Source organism: Coregonus clupeaformis, chromosome 34 (genome assembly GCF_020615455.1).
Source record: "Coregonus clupeaformis isolate EN_2021a chromosome 34, ASM2061545v1, whole genome shotgun sequence".
Classification (NCBI taxonomy): Eukaryota; Metazoa; Chordata; class Actinopteri; order Salmoniformes; family Salmonidae; genus Coregonus; species Coregonus clupeaformis.
In genome coordinates this window covers 45,378,596-45,393,354 of record NC_059225.1, presented here as the reverse complement: position 1 = coordinate 45,393,354, position 14,759 = coordinate 45,378,596, and the positions used below count along the sequence as shown (strand labels likewise).

The 14,759-nt window shown below is 42.9% G+C and overlaps 1 protein-coding gene across 1 annotated transcript in view; it reads left to right on the top strand.

Annotated features, from left to right (window-relative positions):
• LOC121550099 (retinal-specific phospholipid-transporting ATPase ABCA4) overlaps positions 1-14,759 on the top strand; it is a 62,562-nt gene that overhangs the window by 11,495 nt on the left and 36,308 nt on the right. The window contains exons 8-11 of the mRNA XM_041862248.1: positions 4,339-4,428; positions 6,085-6,346; positions 6,778-6,917; positions 10,891-11,007. Coding sequence (XP_041718182.1) covers positions 4,339-4,428; positions 6,085-6,346; positions 6,778-6,917; positions 10,891-11,007 — 609 coding nt within the window. The remainder of the gene's footprint in view (positions 1-4,338; positions 4,429-6,084; positions 6,347-6,777; positions 6,918-10,890; positions 11,008-14,759) is intronic.

The following is a 14,759-nucleotide window of genomic DNA, read 5'->3' as shown; positions in this document are numbered from 1 at the left end:
ATCTCAGGAGATAGTGAGGAATGTCAGAGAGGAAGGATGTCTTATTTTGGAGTTGTGCGTCGCTGCCGTGCACCATTTCCTGACTTCTAGCCCATTGTGTTGTGAGGTAGTTAGAAGTTTCCCCAGCTGAAATATTCCCTGGAAGAAACAGTTACTGGAGATACTGTAGTTCAGGATACAGAAGATGATGACAATGCACTTGTCAGCAGATTCAGTGCTTTCTGTGTTCCTATGTGGGAAAGTGAATGAGTTGTTATACTTTTTTGTTGTTGTTGAGTTTTTCAGATGACAGAACAAGCACATGAATGACATGACATTACTTACCATATAAATGATGAGGTTGTCAGCGTCTGGGTGAAGTGGTGAAACGGAATCAGGCGCAGGACACAGAACTGAGAAAAGTATGGCTTTACTAAACACAAAGTAAACCATATCAAACCCTCCACGCAGGGAAGAGCAAAACAACAGCCAGGGACGGCTTGTTCAATAGGGCGATATGGGCGACGCACTGCCAAACGGGAAAAGGAAGGGATTTTTTTTCTAATCAATTATAAAAAAAAAAAAAAAAATATATATATATAGATTTTTTTTTATAAATTTATAAAAAATTATATCACGGCAACAGCAGTTATCAGTGTTCACGTCTGATCTGCCAGCCACTAAATGTCAAATCAGGCTAAAGTCGTGCTTCAAATGGCCCCGCCCGTTTTTTGGGCGATTTCAGTCAGGTTGAAAATCGCCCAGAAGTCTCTCATAGCCTGTCATGTAAAATTTATTTTTTTCACATTTCAAAGCTTTCAATACATTCTCTATGGGTGTCTGTGTGCATGCACTTACGCGCTTTCGTCATACGTGACGTAACGTTGAACGTAACTAAGACAATGGCGGCTATCAGCGTCTATGTTGCGACCTGCAGTGTGGCGTTATTTTATGTTTTTAATTTGTAGACTTAGTTTACAAACATTCTGCAAACATTCTGCTTTGGACTGATCTTCGGTTTTGGACTGATCTTGTTGATCGTGTACATACCCGCTACGAACGGACTAAATAATGAAAACGCTGCTGGCAGAGAGGTGGAGCCGGCCACCTTCACCCTGGTCAGAGCGGACCGCGATCCTGGTAAGAGAGCGACTGTACCCCGACATTGAACTGCTTTCTGTGTCATTGAACCTTACTATTGTTGATAAAACAAGTTTACTGGAGAACGGAGAAAAAGTAGAGACTTTTGGACAAGGTGGATAATTGTATAATATAAGGCAGTTTATTCAGAGGTAAAGATATCTGCAATCGCGTTCACGGACCCGTTCGTCAAACTCTTAGGGAGCTATAAATCAAGCCCCATTACTTACCATATCAGATAAGAGAAATTGCTGCAGCTACATATATTTTACATCCTGGCCCTACATAGTTCACTATTTGCATCACTTACCAAAATATTACATGTGGTCATATATGCTTGGAAAGTGGAGATGCCATAGAACGTCAAAAAAGTAAACATTGCTGGAGACGCATTGCGTTTGCTAGCGAAGAGATTTGTTGTGGCAAATGAACTTGGGCTGGGAATTGCCAGGAACCTCACGATAAGATATATGCATCAGCATTGCGAGTCTCATGATTCTATACGTATTGCGATTCGATACTGTGATTTTATTGCGCACCATATGTCTGTTGCAGAGGGATCAGAAAGCCATGAGAACGAGTTTTGATCAGTCATGGAAATAAAAGTGCTGAAAACAAATTGGCTCCCAATGTGAAAAGATTGAGAACAAGCTATGAAGGAACAATAATGGTGTTTTGGTGCAGGTACAGCCAACTAGCGCTAAAATATTGCGATATTGTCAATACAGTATATCGTAAAGTATCACTATGTAACTCGATTTCTTTCACCCCAATCCCTCAAATTAACGGTAAATAACTGAATTGTTTGCCCCACATTTAGCTAAGATGATTAGCTAGCCAGCTAAAATGTTTTATTTAGTTAGCAGTCGCATCTACAATAGTTTACTGTCAATAACATGTCTCCAAAAATGACGTGGTGTCTCCAATTGTGTTGACATTTTACAATTGCAATGCGCATCCATGAGTATCCACTTTCTGTAGCTCAGCTGGTAGAGCATGGTGCTTGTAACGCCAAGGTAGTGGGTTCGATCCCCGGGACCACCCATACACAAAAATGTATGCACGCATGACTGTAAGTCGCTTTGGATAAAAGCGTCTGCTAAATGGCATATTATTATTATTTTATTATTATTATCTGAAGAGAGCCCCAAACATTGTGTGCAGACATTTTATGCAATAAATGAAGTAGGTTCAATCTAGTAGTTCTGATCTTCTGATTGGTCCTGATGAGTTGGGCGAGGTCCCCTCCAGGCTACTGTCACTGTTGCATTGGCTCTGAGTCGGGTTCTCTGTCTTCAAATGTTCAGCCTAAGAGAGGGATTTTTGTGTGTGTGTGTGTGTGTGTGTGTGTTTAACAGTGATGATGTGTGTGTGTGTGTGTGTTTAACAGTGATGATGTGTGTGTGTGTGTGTTTGTGTGTGTGTGTGTCCTCAGAGCAAGAACTCGTGAGTTGGAAGAACTGAGAGGCCTATGGCGTGGGTGTTGTCCTTGGCCACCTGCTGACAAGGCTGACAAGATAGGACCCTTTTGTCCATTGTTATTGGATAGGAACATAACTTATAACCAGCTCCTGACCTAAATAGATCTTAGCACAACATTTTACTCAACATATCATATTCCATATTCACTATAACAAATATATTTACTACGACATTAGCAAGAACCGCCACATCCTCAGCCGGCTAATCCAGTGTGTGAAGTTTTGCGGAGTGTTTGAGTTAGCTTTGCGAGGCAAAGATGAAACTGAGGGCTCCACCAACCCTGGTAAGCCAACACTTTTGAGATCAGTCAATAAATGCTTCTGGTATTGACTTATATGCTGCCCCTGTCTTCATGTTGTTGCTGGACATATCTTTTTTTTAATGTGTGTAGGTCACCTAAATCATCAGAAAAATTGCCCCTCCTGAGAATTTTTTCAGGAGCCGCCACTGACAACAGCTCAACAGACGACATAACAATGAACAATCACGTACAAACCCAGGAGGGAAAACAGAGGTAATATAGGGAAACCAATAAGCCTAATGAGTAACAGGTGTGAATAATAAAGACAGGACTAGTGTGACACAGAAACATAGATCGGTGGCAGCTAGTACTCCGGTGACGACGAACGCCGAAGCCTGCCCGAGCAAGGAGGAGGGGCAGCCTCGGCTGTATCCGTGACAGAGGTAGCTTACACCCACTTCAGGCAAAATTAAGACTGTGAAATGTTAGTGTATGGCAGTTTATCTATTCATTTTTTTATTTATGGGCGGCAGGTAGCTTAGTGGGTAAGAGCGTTGTGCCAGTAACCGAAAGGTCGCTGGTTCTAATCCCAGAGCCGACTAGGTGAAAAATCTGTCGATGTACCCTTAAGCAAGGCACTTCACCTTAATTGCTCTGGATAAGAGCGTCTGCTAAATGACTACAATGTAAATGTATCACATTCATGACAATGAATCACTTGTGTTTTCTATGTTAACTTTACTATGATGACTATGATACGGCTATCATCCCAGCATTCATTGTTGAATTTGCGATTTCCAACTTGTTGTGTAATGTTTATGTCCAATGGCCGATGAGCGCCGATATGTTTTATCTATAATTTCTCTTCAAAGGACAAGGATTGAAAAGGATTTGCCAGTAGATTGCCGACTTCATGCATGATGATGACTGCTTGTCTAGCTTGCTAGCTAAAATTTTGAAAGTATGATGTTGACATGATCAGTCCAATCAAAGCTATGGTAGATATAACGCGATTTGACATCATTTTATCTGTGGCCAATGACCTTGAGCCTTCTTGGATGGGCACTTCTAATGTAGGTCTATGGCAGCACCCAAGGGGCTTGAATTTTCTAGCACTATCCGTACATTTTGCGGTGACATAGTGTCCCCATGAGTGACAGAACACTGAGCCAATCACGGCGCAACTAGAGAACATTACCAACCCCTACGCTCCGTATTTTCCGCTGGCTGCCCCACCACCACAGAAAGCACTGAGCTAGGCTGAAACACCTGCATTTTGGAGCTGCCTTACTCAAGAAAGCAAAAAAGAGACTATGTTTGTATGCGGCTTTATTAACTCAATGATTTATTTTACATTGTTTGCAAACTGATATGTGACACGTATTAATGCCAAAATAACATGCTGAACAGGCTCTGCCCCACCTGCCCTGAATGACGCGTCGCCACTGTTGGTAAGGATGTGACAGTCATTTTGACAGCTCTGTTCCTCCTTCCAGCTTCCCCGGGTGTTGGATAACCACTCCAACGGCGTCGACCTAAACTTCTGGGCCAGAGTACTCTCCGCCGCCTCCGAAAAGCTGCGAGAGGTAAGCACACACACACGCACACACACACACACACACACACACACACACACACACACACACGATTCTCTCCGCCGCCTATAAAACTGCCAGAGGTCAACCCTACTACCGTTAGAACCATCATCCATCCCAAAGTTCATCCGCCACCCTATTTCTATCCCTCAGGAAGTCACTGCTTCCTCCCTGCTCGGGTCTTTACGCAAACACAGACAGCAGGGATATCATGAGTGCGTATGAGGAAGGCTAAATCCAGCTCCAATAACCCTTTAGTCTCGACATGGAGCCCCATTCACAGGCTGCACTACTTTTGACCAGAGCCCAATGGGCAATAGTCAAAAGCAATAATAATACTAAATTACATTTGTAGAGCGCTTTTCATTTACAGACGTAAATCACACAGCTCTTTACGGATTAGGGTGCCGTTTGGGATGCAGACACAGAAAGATCAACAGGCAATCAGTCTGGACAGCTGTAAGTGAGGGTTATAGCACAGGTGAGGCCCTCAGACAAATGTCAAAGGTTGACGGGTCAGGTGGATGACCCCAGGGGAAGTGGTGATTGCAGGGAGAGGGAGGCGGGGGGAGGGCGCAAGAGGGACATTCTGCAGAGGGGACATCCTGTTGGTGGGGCCGTCTGGATTCTTGTCTGCCGCCCCGTGACAGAAGACGTGACGCCAGTCGGTCATTTTCCAAATTCCATTTTTGTCTGGTTCCATAAACCGAACACTGTAGCTGTACAGTAGATACGCCAGCTGAGTGGAAATCCTGCCTCAGAAATCACACTGCTATGTTGGCTAGAACAGAAATACTCATTTTCTCTATGTCTGTTAAGTCTAGCAGTGGTGTTAGTTACGGTATGTGTCTTCCAATGTAGAAGAAACCACAAAAAATCTATTTTCTCTGTGGTTTCTATGTAAACACTGTGGTGCTGTCCAATTACTGTGGTTTCTATGTAAACACTGTGGTGCTGTCCAATTACTGTGGTTTCTATGTAAACACTGTGGTGCTGTCCCATTACTGTGGTTTCAATGTAAACACTGTGGTGCTGTCCAATTACTGTGGTTTCTATGTAAACACTGTGGTGCTGTCCAATTACTGTGGTTTCTATGTAAACACTGTGGTGCTGTCCCATTACTGTGGTTTCTATGTAAACACTGTGGTGCTGTCCCATTGCTGGGGCTGTTTGTTAAGAGTGGTTGTCAGAAGCACTGCACTACACACTCTCAACACCTCCCCTGGTTCTAATGGGCCCTCAGGGACCTACACTGGACAATCCCTTCTCCCCCCTACAACCCACCCCTCCTCCCTTTGGAATCTCTTTAGTTTGTTTTTATTTTGTTAGAGGGAAATGTGCCTCACCCATACACCGCCCGAACCTGTGAGACTAATAAGCTTAGACATTTAGGTTTCTCTTAAATGAATATGGAATCAGAGACTTTGTTGACACATAACCTAATCAACCTAATATGGCTGTACACATCCTCCTATTTGGTCACATTATATATAAAATAAAATGTTATTGGTCACATACACATATTTAGCAGATGTTATTGCGGGTGTAGCGAAATGCTTGTAAATATAGCCCTGTCATACATGATTCAGAGTCATCACTTTCATACAGTTTCTAAATAACAACTTTCTTCCCTACCTCGCCCCCCAGTTGTCAGAGAGGAACAGCTCCAGAGCGCTGGTGGAGGTGATGTCCCCCCTGCTCCAGACCCAGGGGCCCCAGGGGGGCTCTCCCCCGTCTTTCAGCCAGCTGATGGGGGCTGTGTCCAGCCTGGTGTGTGGCTACATGGAGGGGGCCTTCTCTCGGGTGGCCTCCTTCAACTGGTATGAGGACAACAACTACAAGGCCTTCATGGGGATCAACGATAGCACCCGGGGAGGACAGGGACAGTACACTTACGACCACACCGCCAGTGAGTACTAATACAGTAATAAGTCACTAATATAGTAGCCAGATTCAGTTTAGCGAAGAGACAGATAGAGGCAGGGACAGTACACCTACAGTCACACCGCCAGTGGGTCAGCATTCAGTCACTAATACAGTAACTATTTTCAGTATGTGGCTGGTTGGGAACTAACAACCCCTCTCCTCTGCCAACTACGTCAAATGTAGCAGGTGATTGGGAGCAGGAAAGGTGTTGTGGGACAGAGCGTTTTATTTTGTCTGCTTTACTCTCTTGAGATCAAAAAAAGATAATTGCTTGACCTGAGAGTCTCCTGTCTTATCCCAAAATCTGTTCTGATCTGATGCAGGAGTTAGGGTTCAACCCGATCACAGTGTGTTACAGGTTCTCTCAATCATCTCTAAGGTTCTATAAATGTTCTATACTGTCTTATCCCCCAGCTCCGTTCTGTAATGATCTGATGAAGGAGCTAGAGTCCAATCCCATCACCAGGATCATGTGGAGCTCTGTCAAGCCCATGCTGATGGGGAAGATCCTCTACGCACCCGACTCCCCAGCCGTCAGAAAGATAATCAGAAATGTAAGGGAGCTACATACAGCAAATGTATGTGGTAGACTAGGGATGAATCACACCAGGTTATAGCAGAGTCTGCTGGATTTAGTCCATTAATCATTTTAGACTTGGGAAACCAGGTGAGTTGACTATTGCTAATAATAAAAAGTGGAGTACTGATAATCAGCAGACAGAAGTGTTAGAAACATGAACATCCATTGCAGATTGTTCAATAGATGGTGACATACTTGTTAAACAGTAGTCTTCGTTCTGAACACAGGCAGTATTTAGGAATTTGTGAATCAGTGCTTGGCGCTCTGTAGAGCGTAGATGTACAGACATGTCTGTAAGAATCCTGAAGAACCTAACAGTCACGGCTGGGTGTGTCACAATAGGAACACACATCTGTATCGTCTACTACACATAGTAACTGGGACACACTCTGTTGCATTGTATTCTCCTCCTCTTGTTATGGAAGCAGAGCCTGACACTGTGAGGGTCACACACATGCATGCACGCACACACTCACACGCTTGCACTCACAAAGACACACACACACCAGCTTCAACTCCCCCGACCTTTAGTGCCCTCTTTTTCTTCCATTTCCCTCAGATCTGGATGTTAATTGCATGGAAGGGAAGGGAACTAGGGGTTAAGCCATCACTCTGCTGCACATACCAAAACATGGCCTACACTCTCCCTCTTTTCTCCATCCCTCCCTCCTCCAGACCTGATGACCCCCTCCTTGAACTGACCCCTTTTGAGTGCCTTTTGAGGAGTGTAGCTTGGTGGGGGGGGAATAAAACATTTTATTTCACCTCATTTGAACATTCTGTCATAAAGAGCACATGCTCAACTTAATAAAAAAAATGTTTTCTCCCATCAGATGGGAGAAAAGTGCCCAAAAAAGTACAGGGTTGACCGTAACAGGTTTGACGACTTCATCTTAAACCAGCCATAAAGCCACTCGTGACAGGGGGAATGGAAGTTTGTTGTGTTCAATAGGGAGGGGCAATTGAATGCAAGCTTCACCCAAAAAAAATAATTGTTAAAACATTTCTAACCTGACTTTCTATGGGTAACAGGATTTATGTGTTTTGCTCGACCTGCTCAGTTTTCCAACACTTCCAACAGAAAATAGCCAAAAAGAGTAGAACCAGCTCACCTGCTTTTACACTGTGATTTTTCTATCAGATGTTCAATGTCTCTTTTGAAAAAATATTTTAAAAGGAATAGGTTGACCTTAAAATGAGGGACAGGATTTTTTTTACCTTAAAATGAATCACTAGTAATATGAAATAAATAATAATCTTTGGAAATTACTTTGTCAAAGCAACATAATAGCAAGGGCTTTACAGTGATGGTGAAAACTCACATGGTCGGTCGCGCGTCACTTCTTTTGTAAACATAGTGAAGCTATGAGCTAGCATAGCAGCATACAGTGCATTCGGAAAGTATTCAGACCCCTTGACTTTTTCCACATTTTGTTACGTTACAGCCTTATTCTAAAATTGATTAAATATATTTTTTCCTCATCAATCTACACACAATACCCCATAATGACAAAGCGAAAACACGTTTTTAATTTTTTTTGCAAATGTATTACAAATAACAAACTGGAATACCGTATTTACATAAGTAAATATGCTATGAGGCTCGAAATTGAGCTCAGGTGCATCCTTTTTCTATTGATCACCCTTGAGATGTTTCTACAACTTGATTGGAGTCCACCTGTGGTAAATTCAATTAATTGGACATGATTTGGAAAGGCACACACCTGTCTATATAAGGTCCCACAGTTGACAGTGCATGTCACAGAAAAAACCAAGCCATGAGGTCGAAGGAATTGTCCATAGAGCTCTGAGACAGGATTGTGTCGAGGCACAGATCTGGGGAAGGGTACCAAAATATATCTGCAGCATTGAAGGTCCCCAAGAACACAGTGGCCTCCATCATTCTTAAATGGAAGAAGTTTGGAACCACCAAGAATCTTCCTAGAGCTGGCCGCCCAGCCAAACTGAGCAATCGGGGGAGAAGGGCCTTGGTCAGGGAGGTGACCAAGAACCTGATGGTCACTCTGACAGAGCTCCAGAGTTCCTCTGTGGAGATGGGAGAACCTTCCAGAAGCACAACCATCTTTACAGCACTCCACCAGTCAGGCCTTTATGGTAGTGTGGCCAGACGGAAGCCACTCATCAGTAAAAGGCACATGACAGCAAGCTTGGAGTTTGCCAAAAGGCACCTAAAGACTCTCAGACCATGAGAAACAAGATTCTCTGGTCTGATGAAACCAAGATTGAACTTGTTGGCCTGAATGCCAAGCGTGACGTCTGGAGGAAACCTGGCACCATCCCTACGGTGAAGCATGGTGGTGGCAGCATCATGCTGTGGAGATGTTTTTCAGCGGCAGGGACTGGTAGACTAGTCAGGATCGAGGGAAAGATGAACGGAGCAAAGACAGATAGATCCTTGATGAAAACCTGCTCAGGACCTCAGACTGGGGCAAAGGTTCACCTTCCAACAGGACAATGACCCTAAGCACACAGCCAAGACAACTCAGGAGTGGCTTCGGGACAAGTCTCTGAATGTCCTTGAGTGGCCCAGCCAGAGCCCGGACTTGAACCCGATAGTTGTGCAGCGACGCTCCCCATCCAACCTGACAGAGCTTGAGAAGATCTGCAGAGAAGAATGGGAGAAACTCCCCAAATAAAGGTGTGCCAAGCTTGTAGCGTCTCGAGGCTGTAATTGCTGCCAAAGGTGCTTCAACAAAGTACTGAGGAAAGGGTCTGAATACTTTATTTTTAATACATTTGCCAAAAAAACAAAAAAAAAACTGTTTTTGCTTTGTCATTATGTGGTATCATGTATAGATTGATGAGAGAAAAAAACAATTTAATCAATTTTAGAATAAGGCTGTAATGTAACAAAATGTGGAATAAGTCAAGGGGTCTGAATACTTTCCAAATGCACTGTACCTCTGTCTTAGACTGTGTCTTATCTTAGCCCTGTGATTAGTGATCACATCCCTCTCTCTCTCTTTCTCTCGCTCTCTGCTCTTTCTCTCTCTTTCTGTCTCTCTCTCTCACACGCGCTCTCTCACACTCACACTCTCTCTTTCTCTCTCTCACGCTCTCTCTCTTTCTCTTTCTCTCTTCGTGACACTCTGAACTCTGAAACACCCTGGAGGGGCTGAGAAGTCACCCAGAGGTGAGAGGAGAGGAGGGGAGACAGACAAACAGGTTTGCTTTGCTCCAAGGTAAAGCGCCTATGGTCTTGGCAATGAGTGCAAGACATCCCACTCCTCCCCAGGTCCCCAGGCATTGAGCCACATCCCCTCAGTTGTCCTCCCAGCCTGGGGCAGGAGCCACCCTGTCTTTGTCCCAAACGGCACCCTAACCCTACCAAGTGCACTACTAGTAGGGCACTAGGGAATAGGGTGCCATTTGGGTTGCATTGTCTGTTTATCTTTGTTTGCTTTGTGACTGTAGAGCAGTCTTCTGCCTGTGGGATCCTGTGGGAAAAGGGTGAATCGGTAGGCAAGCTGAATGCGTTCGGCCAATTGTCACCAACAACATTGTCTCCTTAGCGTCATTGTCCCTTTGTCACCAGAGATCTGAGACACAAGAGGAAGGTGTTTAATTGGGTGTTGCTTTTCCACGCTTTTATCACACGTATTAATGTAAATGCTACAGTCAGCCTCACTTGGTATGTGTATACCACAGAACACTGTAGGACAGGCTACACACACTGTATGCTAAATGATAAGCTATATCTTTGATTATTTTCACAGGCACTGTAATGTGTGAATGGTATGCAACTAGAAATTAGAAACAGTGTGTGTGAATTATTGTGCATGTGTAGTGTGTGTGAGTGTGTGTGTGTGTGTGTCTATGAGTGTTTGTGTGGGTGTTCATACGAGCATATGTGCATACTGTCTGAGCGTACGTGAGTATGTGTGTGTGCTGATATGTGTGTGTGTGTGTGTGTGTGTGTCCTCTAGGCCAACACCACATTTGAGGAGCTGGAGAGGCTGAGGACCATGGGTCGGGCCTGGGAGGAGGTGGGTCCTCAGGTTTGGGCCTTCTTCCAGGACAGCATTCAGATGAACATGATCAGGGTAAGGAAGGCTACAGTCCCATACACTCTACAAACACCAACATGGTCAATTCAAACTAACTGAGGCTTATCATTGTTATCTCAAAATAATGCATTGACCGATTGACCCAGTTCTGGTGTGAAATGACATAACATTAACATCCCTCTACTACTACTGTGGTTTTGTCATAGTTCGACCTCTATAAGATGTTAAAATGATGTCAGCTGTGACGAATTTCTCGCATGGAATAGCCTTAATTTCTCAGAACAAGAATAGACTGACGAGTTTCAGAAGAAAGTTATTTGTTTCTGGCCATTTTGAGCCTGTAATCGAACCCACAATTGCTGATGCTCCAGATACTCAACTAGTCTCAAGAAGGCCAGTTTTATTGCTTCTTTAATCAGCACAACAGTTTTCAGCTGTGCTAACATAATTGCAAAAGGGTTTTCTAATGATCAATTAGCCTTTTAAAATGCTAAACTTGGATTAGCAAACACAACATGACATTGGAACACAGGACTGAAAAAGTATGAAAAATGTATGCACTCACTAACTGTAAGTCGCTCTGGATAAGAGCGTCTACTAAATGACTAAAATGTAAATGTAAATGACTGATGGTTGCTGATAATGGGCCTCTGTACGACTATGTAGGAATTCCATAAAAAAATCTGCCGTTTCCAGCTACAATAGCCATTTACAACATGAACAATGTCTACACTGTATTTCTGATCAAATTGATGTTATTTTAATGGACAAAAAATTAAATGTTCTTTAAAAAAAAAGGACATTTCTAGGTGACCCCAAACTTTTGAACAGTGGTTTATATATATACAGTGGGGGAAAAAAGTATTTAGTCAGCCACCAATTGTGCAAGTTCTCCCACTTAAAAAGATGAGAGAGGCCTGTAATTTTCATCATAGGTACATGTCAACTATGACAGACAAAATGAGGAAAAAAAATCCTGAAAATCACATTGTAGGATTTTTTATGAATTTATTTGCAAATTATGGTGGAAAATAAGTATTTGGTCAATAACAAAAGTTTCTCAATACTTTGTTATATACCCTTTGTTGGCAATGACACAGGTCAAACGTTTTCTGTAAGTCTTCACAAGGTTTTCACACACTGTTGTTGGTATTTTGGCCCATTCCTCCATGCAGATCTCCTCTAGAGCAGTGATGTTTTGGGGCTGTCGCTGGGCAACACGGACTTTCAACTCCCTCCAACGATTTTCTATGGGGTTGAGATCTGGAGACTGGCTAGGCCACTCCAGGACCTTGAAATGCTTCTTACGAAGCCACTCCTTCGTTGCCCGGGCGGTGTGTTTGGGATCATTGTCATGCTGAAAGACCCAGCCACGTTTCATCTTCAATGCCCTTGCTGATGGAAGGAGGCTTTCACTCAAAATCTCACGATACATGGCCCCATTCATTCTTTCCTTTACACGGATCAGTCGTCCTGGTCCCTTTGCAGAAAAACAGCTCCAAAGCATGATGTTTCCACCCCCATGCTTCACAGTAGGTATGGTGTTCTTTGGATGCAACTCAGCATTCTTTGTCCTCCAAACACGACAAGTATTTTTTTTACCAAAAAGTTATATTTTGGTTTCATCTGACCATATGACATTCTCCCAATCCTCTTCTGGATCATCCAAATGCACTCTAGCAAACTTCAGACGGGCCTGGACATGTACTGGCTTAAGCAGGGGGACACGTCTTGCACTGCAGGATTTGAGTCCCTGGCGGCGTAGTGTGTTACTGATGGTAGGCTTTGTTACTTTGGTCCCAGCTCTCTGCAGGTCATTCACTAGGTCCCCCGTGTGGTTCTGGGATTTTTGCTCACCGTTCTTGTGATCATTTTGACCCCACGGGGTGAGATCTTGCGTGGAGCCCCAGATCGAGGGAGATTATCAGTGGTCTTGTATGTCTTCCATTTCCTAATAATTGCTCCCACAGTTGATTTCTTCAAACCAAGCTGCTTACCTATTGCTGATTCAGTCTTCCCAGCCTGGTGCAGGTCTACAATTTTGTTTCTGGTGTCCTTTGACAGCTCTTTGGTCTTGGCCATAGTGGAGTTTGGAGTGTGACTGTTTGAGGTTGTGGACAGGTGTCTTTTATACTGATAACAAGTTCAAACAGGTGCCATTAATACAGGTAACGAGTGGAGGACAGAGGAGCCTCTTAAAGAAGAAGTTGCAGGTCGGTGAGAGCCAGAAATCTTGCTTGTTTGTAGGTGACCAAATACTTATTTTCCACCATAATTTGCAAATAAATTCATTAAAAATCCTACAATGTGATTTTCTGGATATTTTTTCCTCAATTTGTCTGTCATAGTTGACGTGTACCTATGATGAAAATTACAGGCCTCTCTCATATTTTTAAGTGGGAGAACTTGCACAATTGGTGGCTGACTAAATACTTTTTTCCCCCACTGTATATATATATACACTACCGGTCAAAAGTTTGGACACACCTACTCATTCAAGGGTTTGTCTTTATTTTTACTATTTTCTACATTGTAGAATAATAGTGAAGACATCAAAACTATGAAATAGCACATATGGAATCATGTAGTAACCAAAGAAGTGTTAAACAAATGAAAAAATATATTTGGACTCATCAGACCAAAGGACAGATTTCCACCGGTCTAATGTCCATTGCTCGTGTTTCTTGGCCCAAGCAAGTCTCTTCTTGGTGACCTCTAGTAGTGGTTTCTTTGCAGCAATTCGACCATGAAGGTCTGATTCACGCAGTCTCCTCTGAACAGCTGATTGTCTCAAACGCATTAAGAAGGAAAGAAATTCCACACATTAACTTTTAACAAGGCACACCTGTTAATTTAAATGCATTCCAGGTGACTACCTCATGAAGTTGGTTGAGAGAATGCCAAGAGTGTGCAAAGCTGTCATCAAGGCAAAGGGTGGCTACTTTGAAGAATCTCAAATATAAAATATATTTTGATTTGTATAACACTTTTTTGATTACTACATGATTCCATATGTGTTATTTCATAGTTTTGATGTCTTCACTATTATTCTACAATGTCGTCTCTCTCTCTCTCTCTCTCTCTCTCTCTCTCTCTCTCTCTCTCTCTCTCTCTCTCTCTCTCTCTCTCTCTCTCTCAATTCAATTTAAGGGCTTTATTGGCATGGGAAACATGTTTACATTGCTAAAGCAATTGAAATAGATAATAAACAAAAGTGAAATAAACAATAAAAAATGAAAAGTAGACATTACACTCACAAAAGTTCCAAAAGAATAAAGACATTTCAAGTGTCATATTATGTATATATACAGTGTTGTCATGTTGTGCAAATAGTTAAAGTACAAAAGGGAAAATAAATAAACATACATATGGGTTATATTTACAATGGTGTTTGTTCTTCACTGGTTGCCCTTTTCTTGTGGCAACAGGTCACATATCTTGCTGCTGTGATTGCACACATTGGTATTTCACCTAATAGATATGGGAGTTTATCAAAATTGGATTTGTTTTGGAATTCTTTGTGGGTGTGTGTAATCTGAGGGAAATATGTGTCTCTAATATGGTCATACATTTGGCAGGAAGTTAGGAAGTGCAGCTCAGTTTCCACCTCATTTTGTGGGCAGTGTGCTGCCTATACGGCCTCTCTTAGTAGCAATTTTGGGTCTGTCACAGTGGTCAGGTATTCTGTTACGGTGTATTCTCTGTTTAGGGCCAGATAGCATTCCAGTTTGCTCAGTTTTCTTTCTGGTTGTAGAATTGAACAGCTCTTTTCTGGATTTTTATGTGAT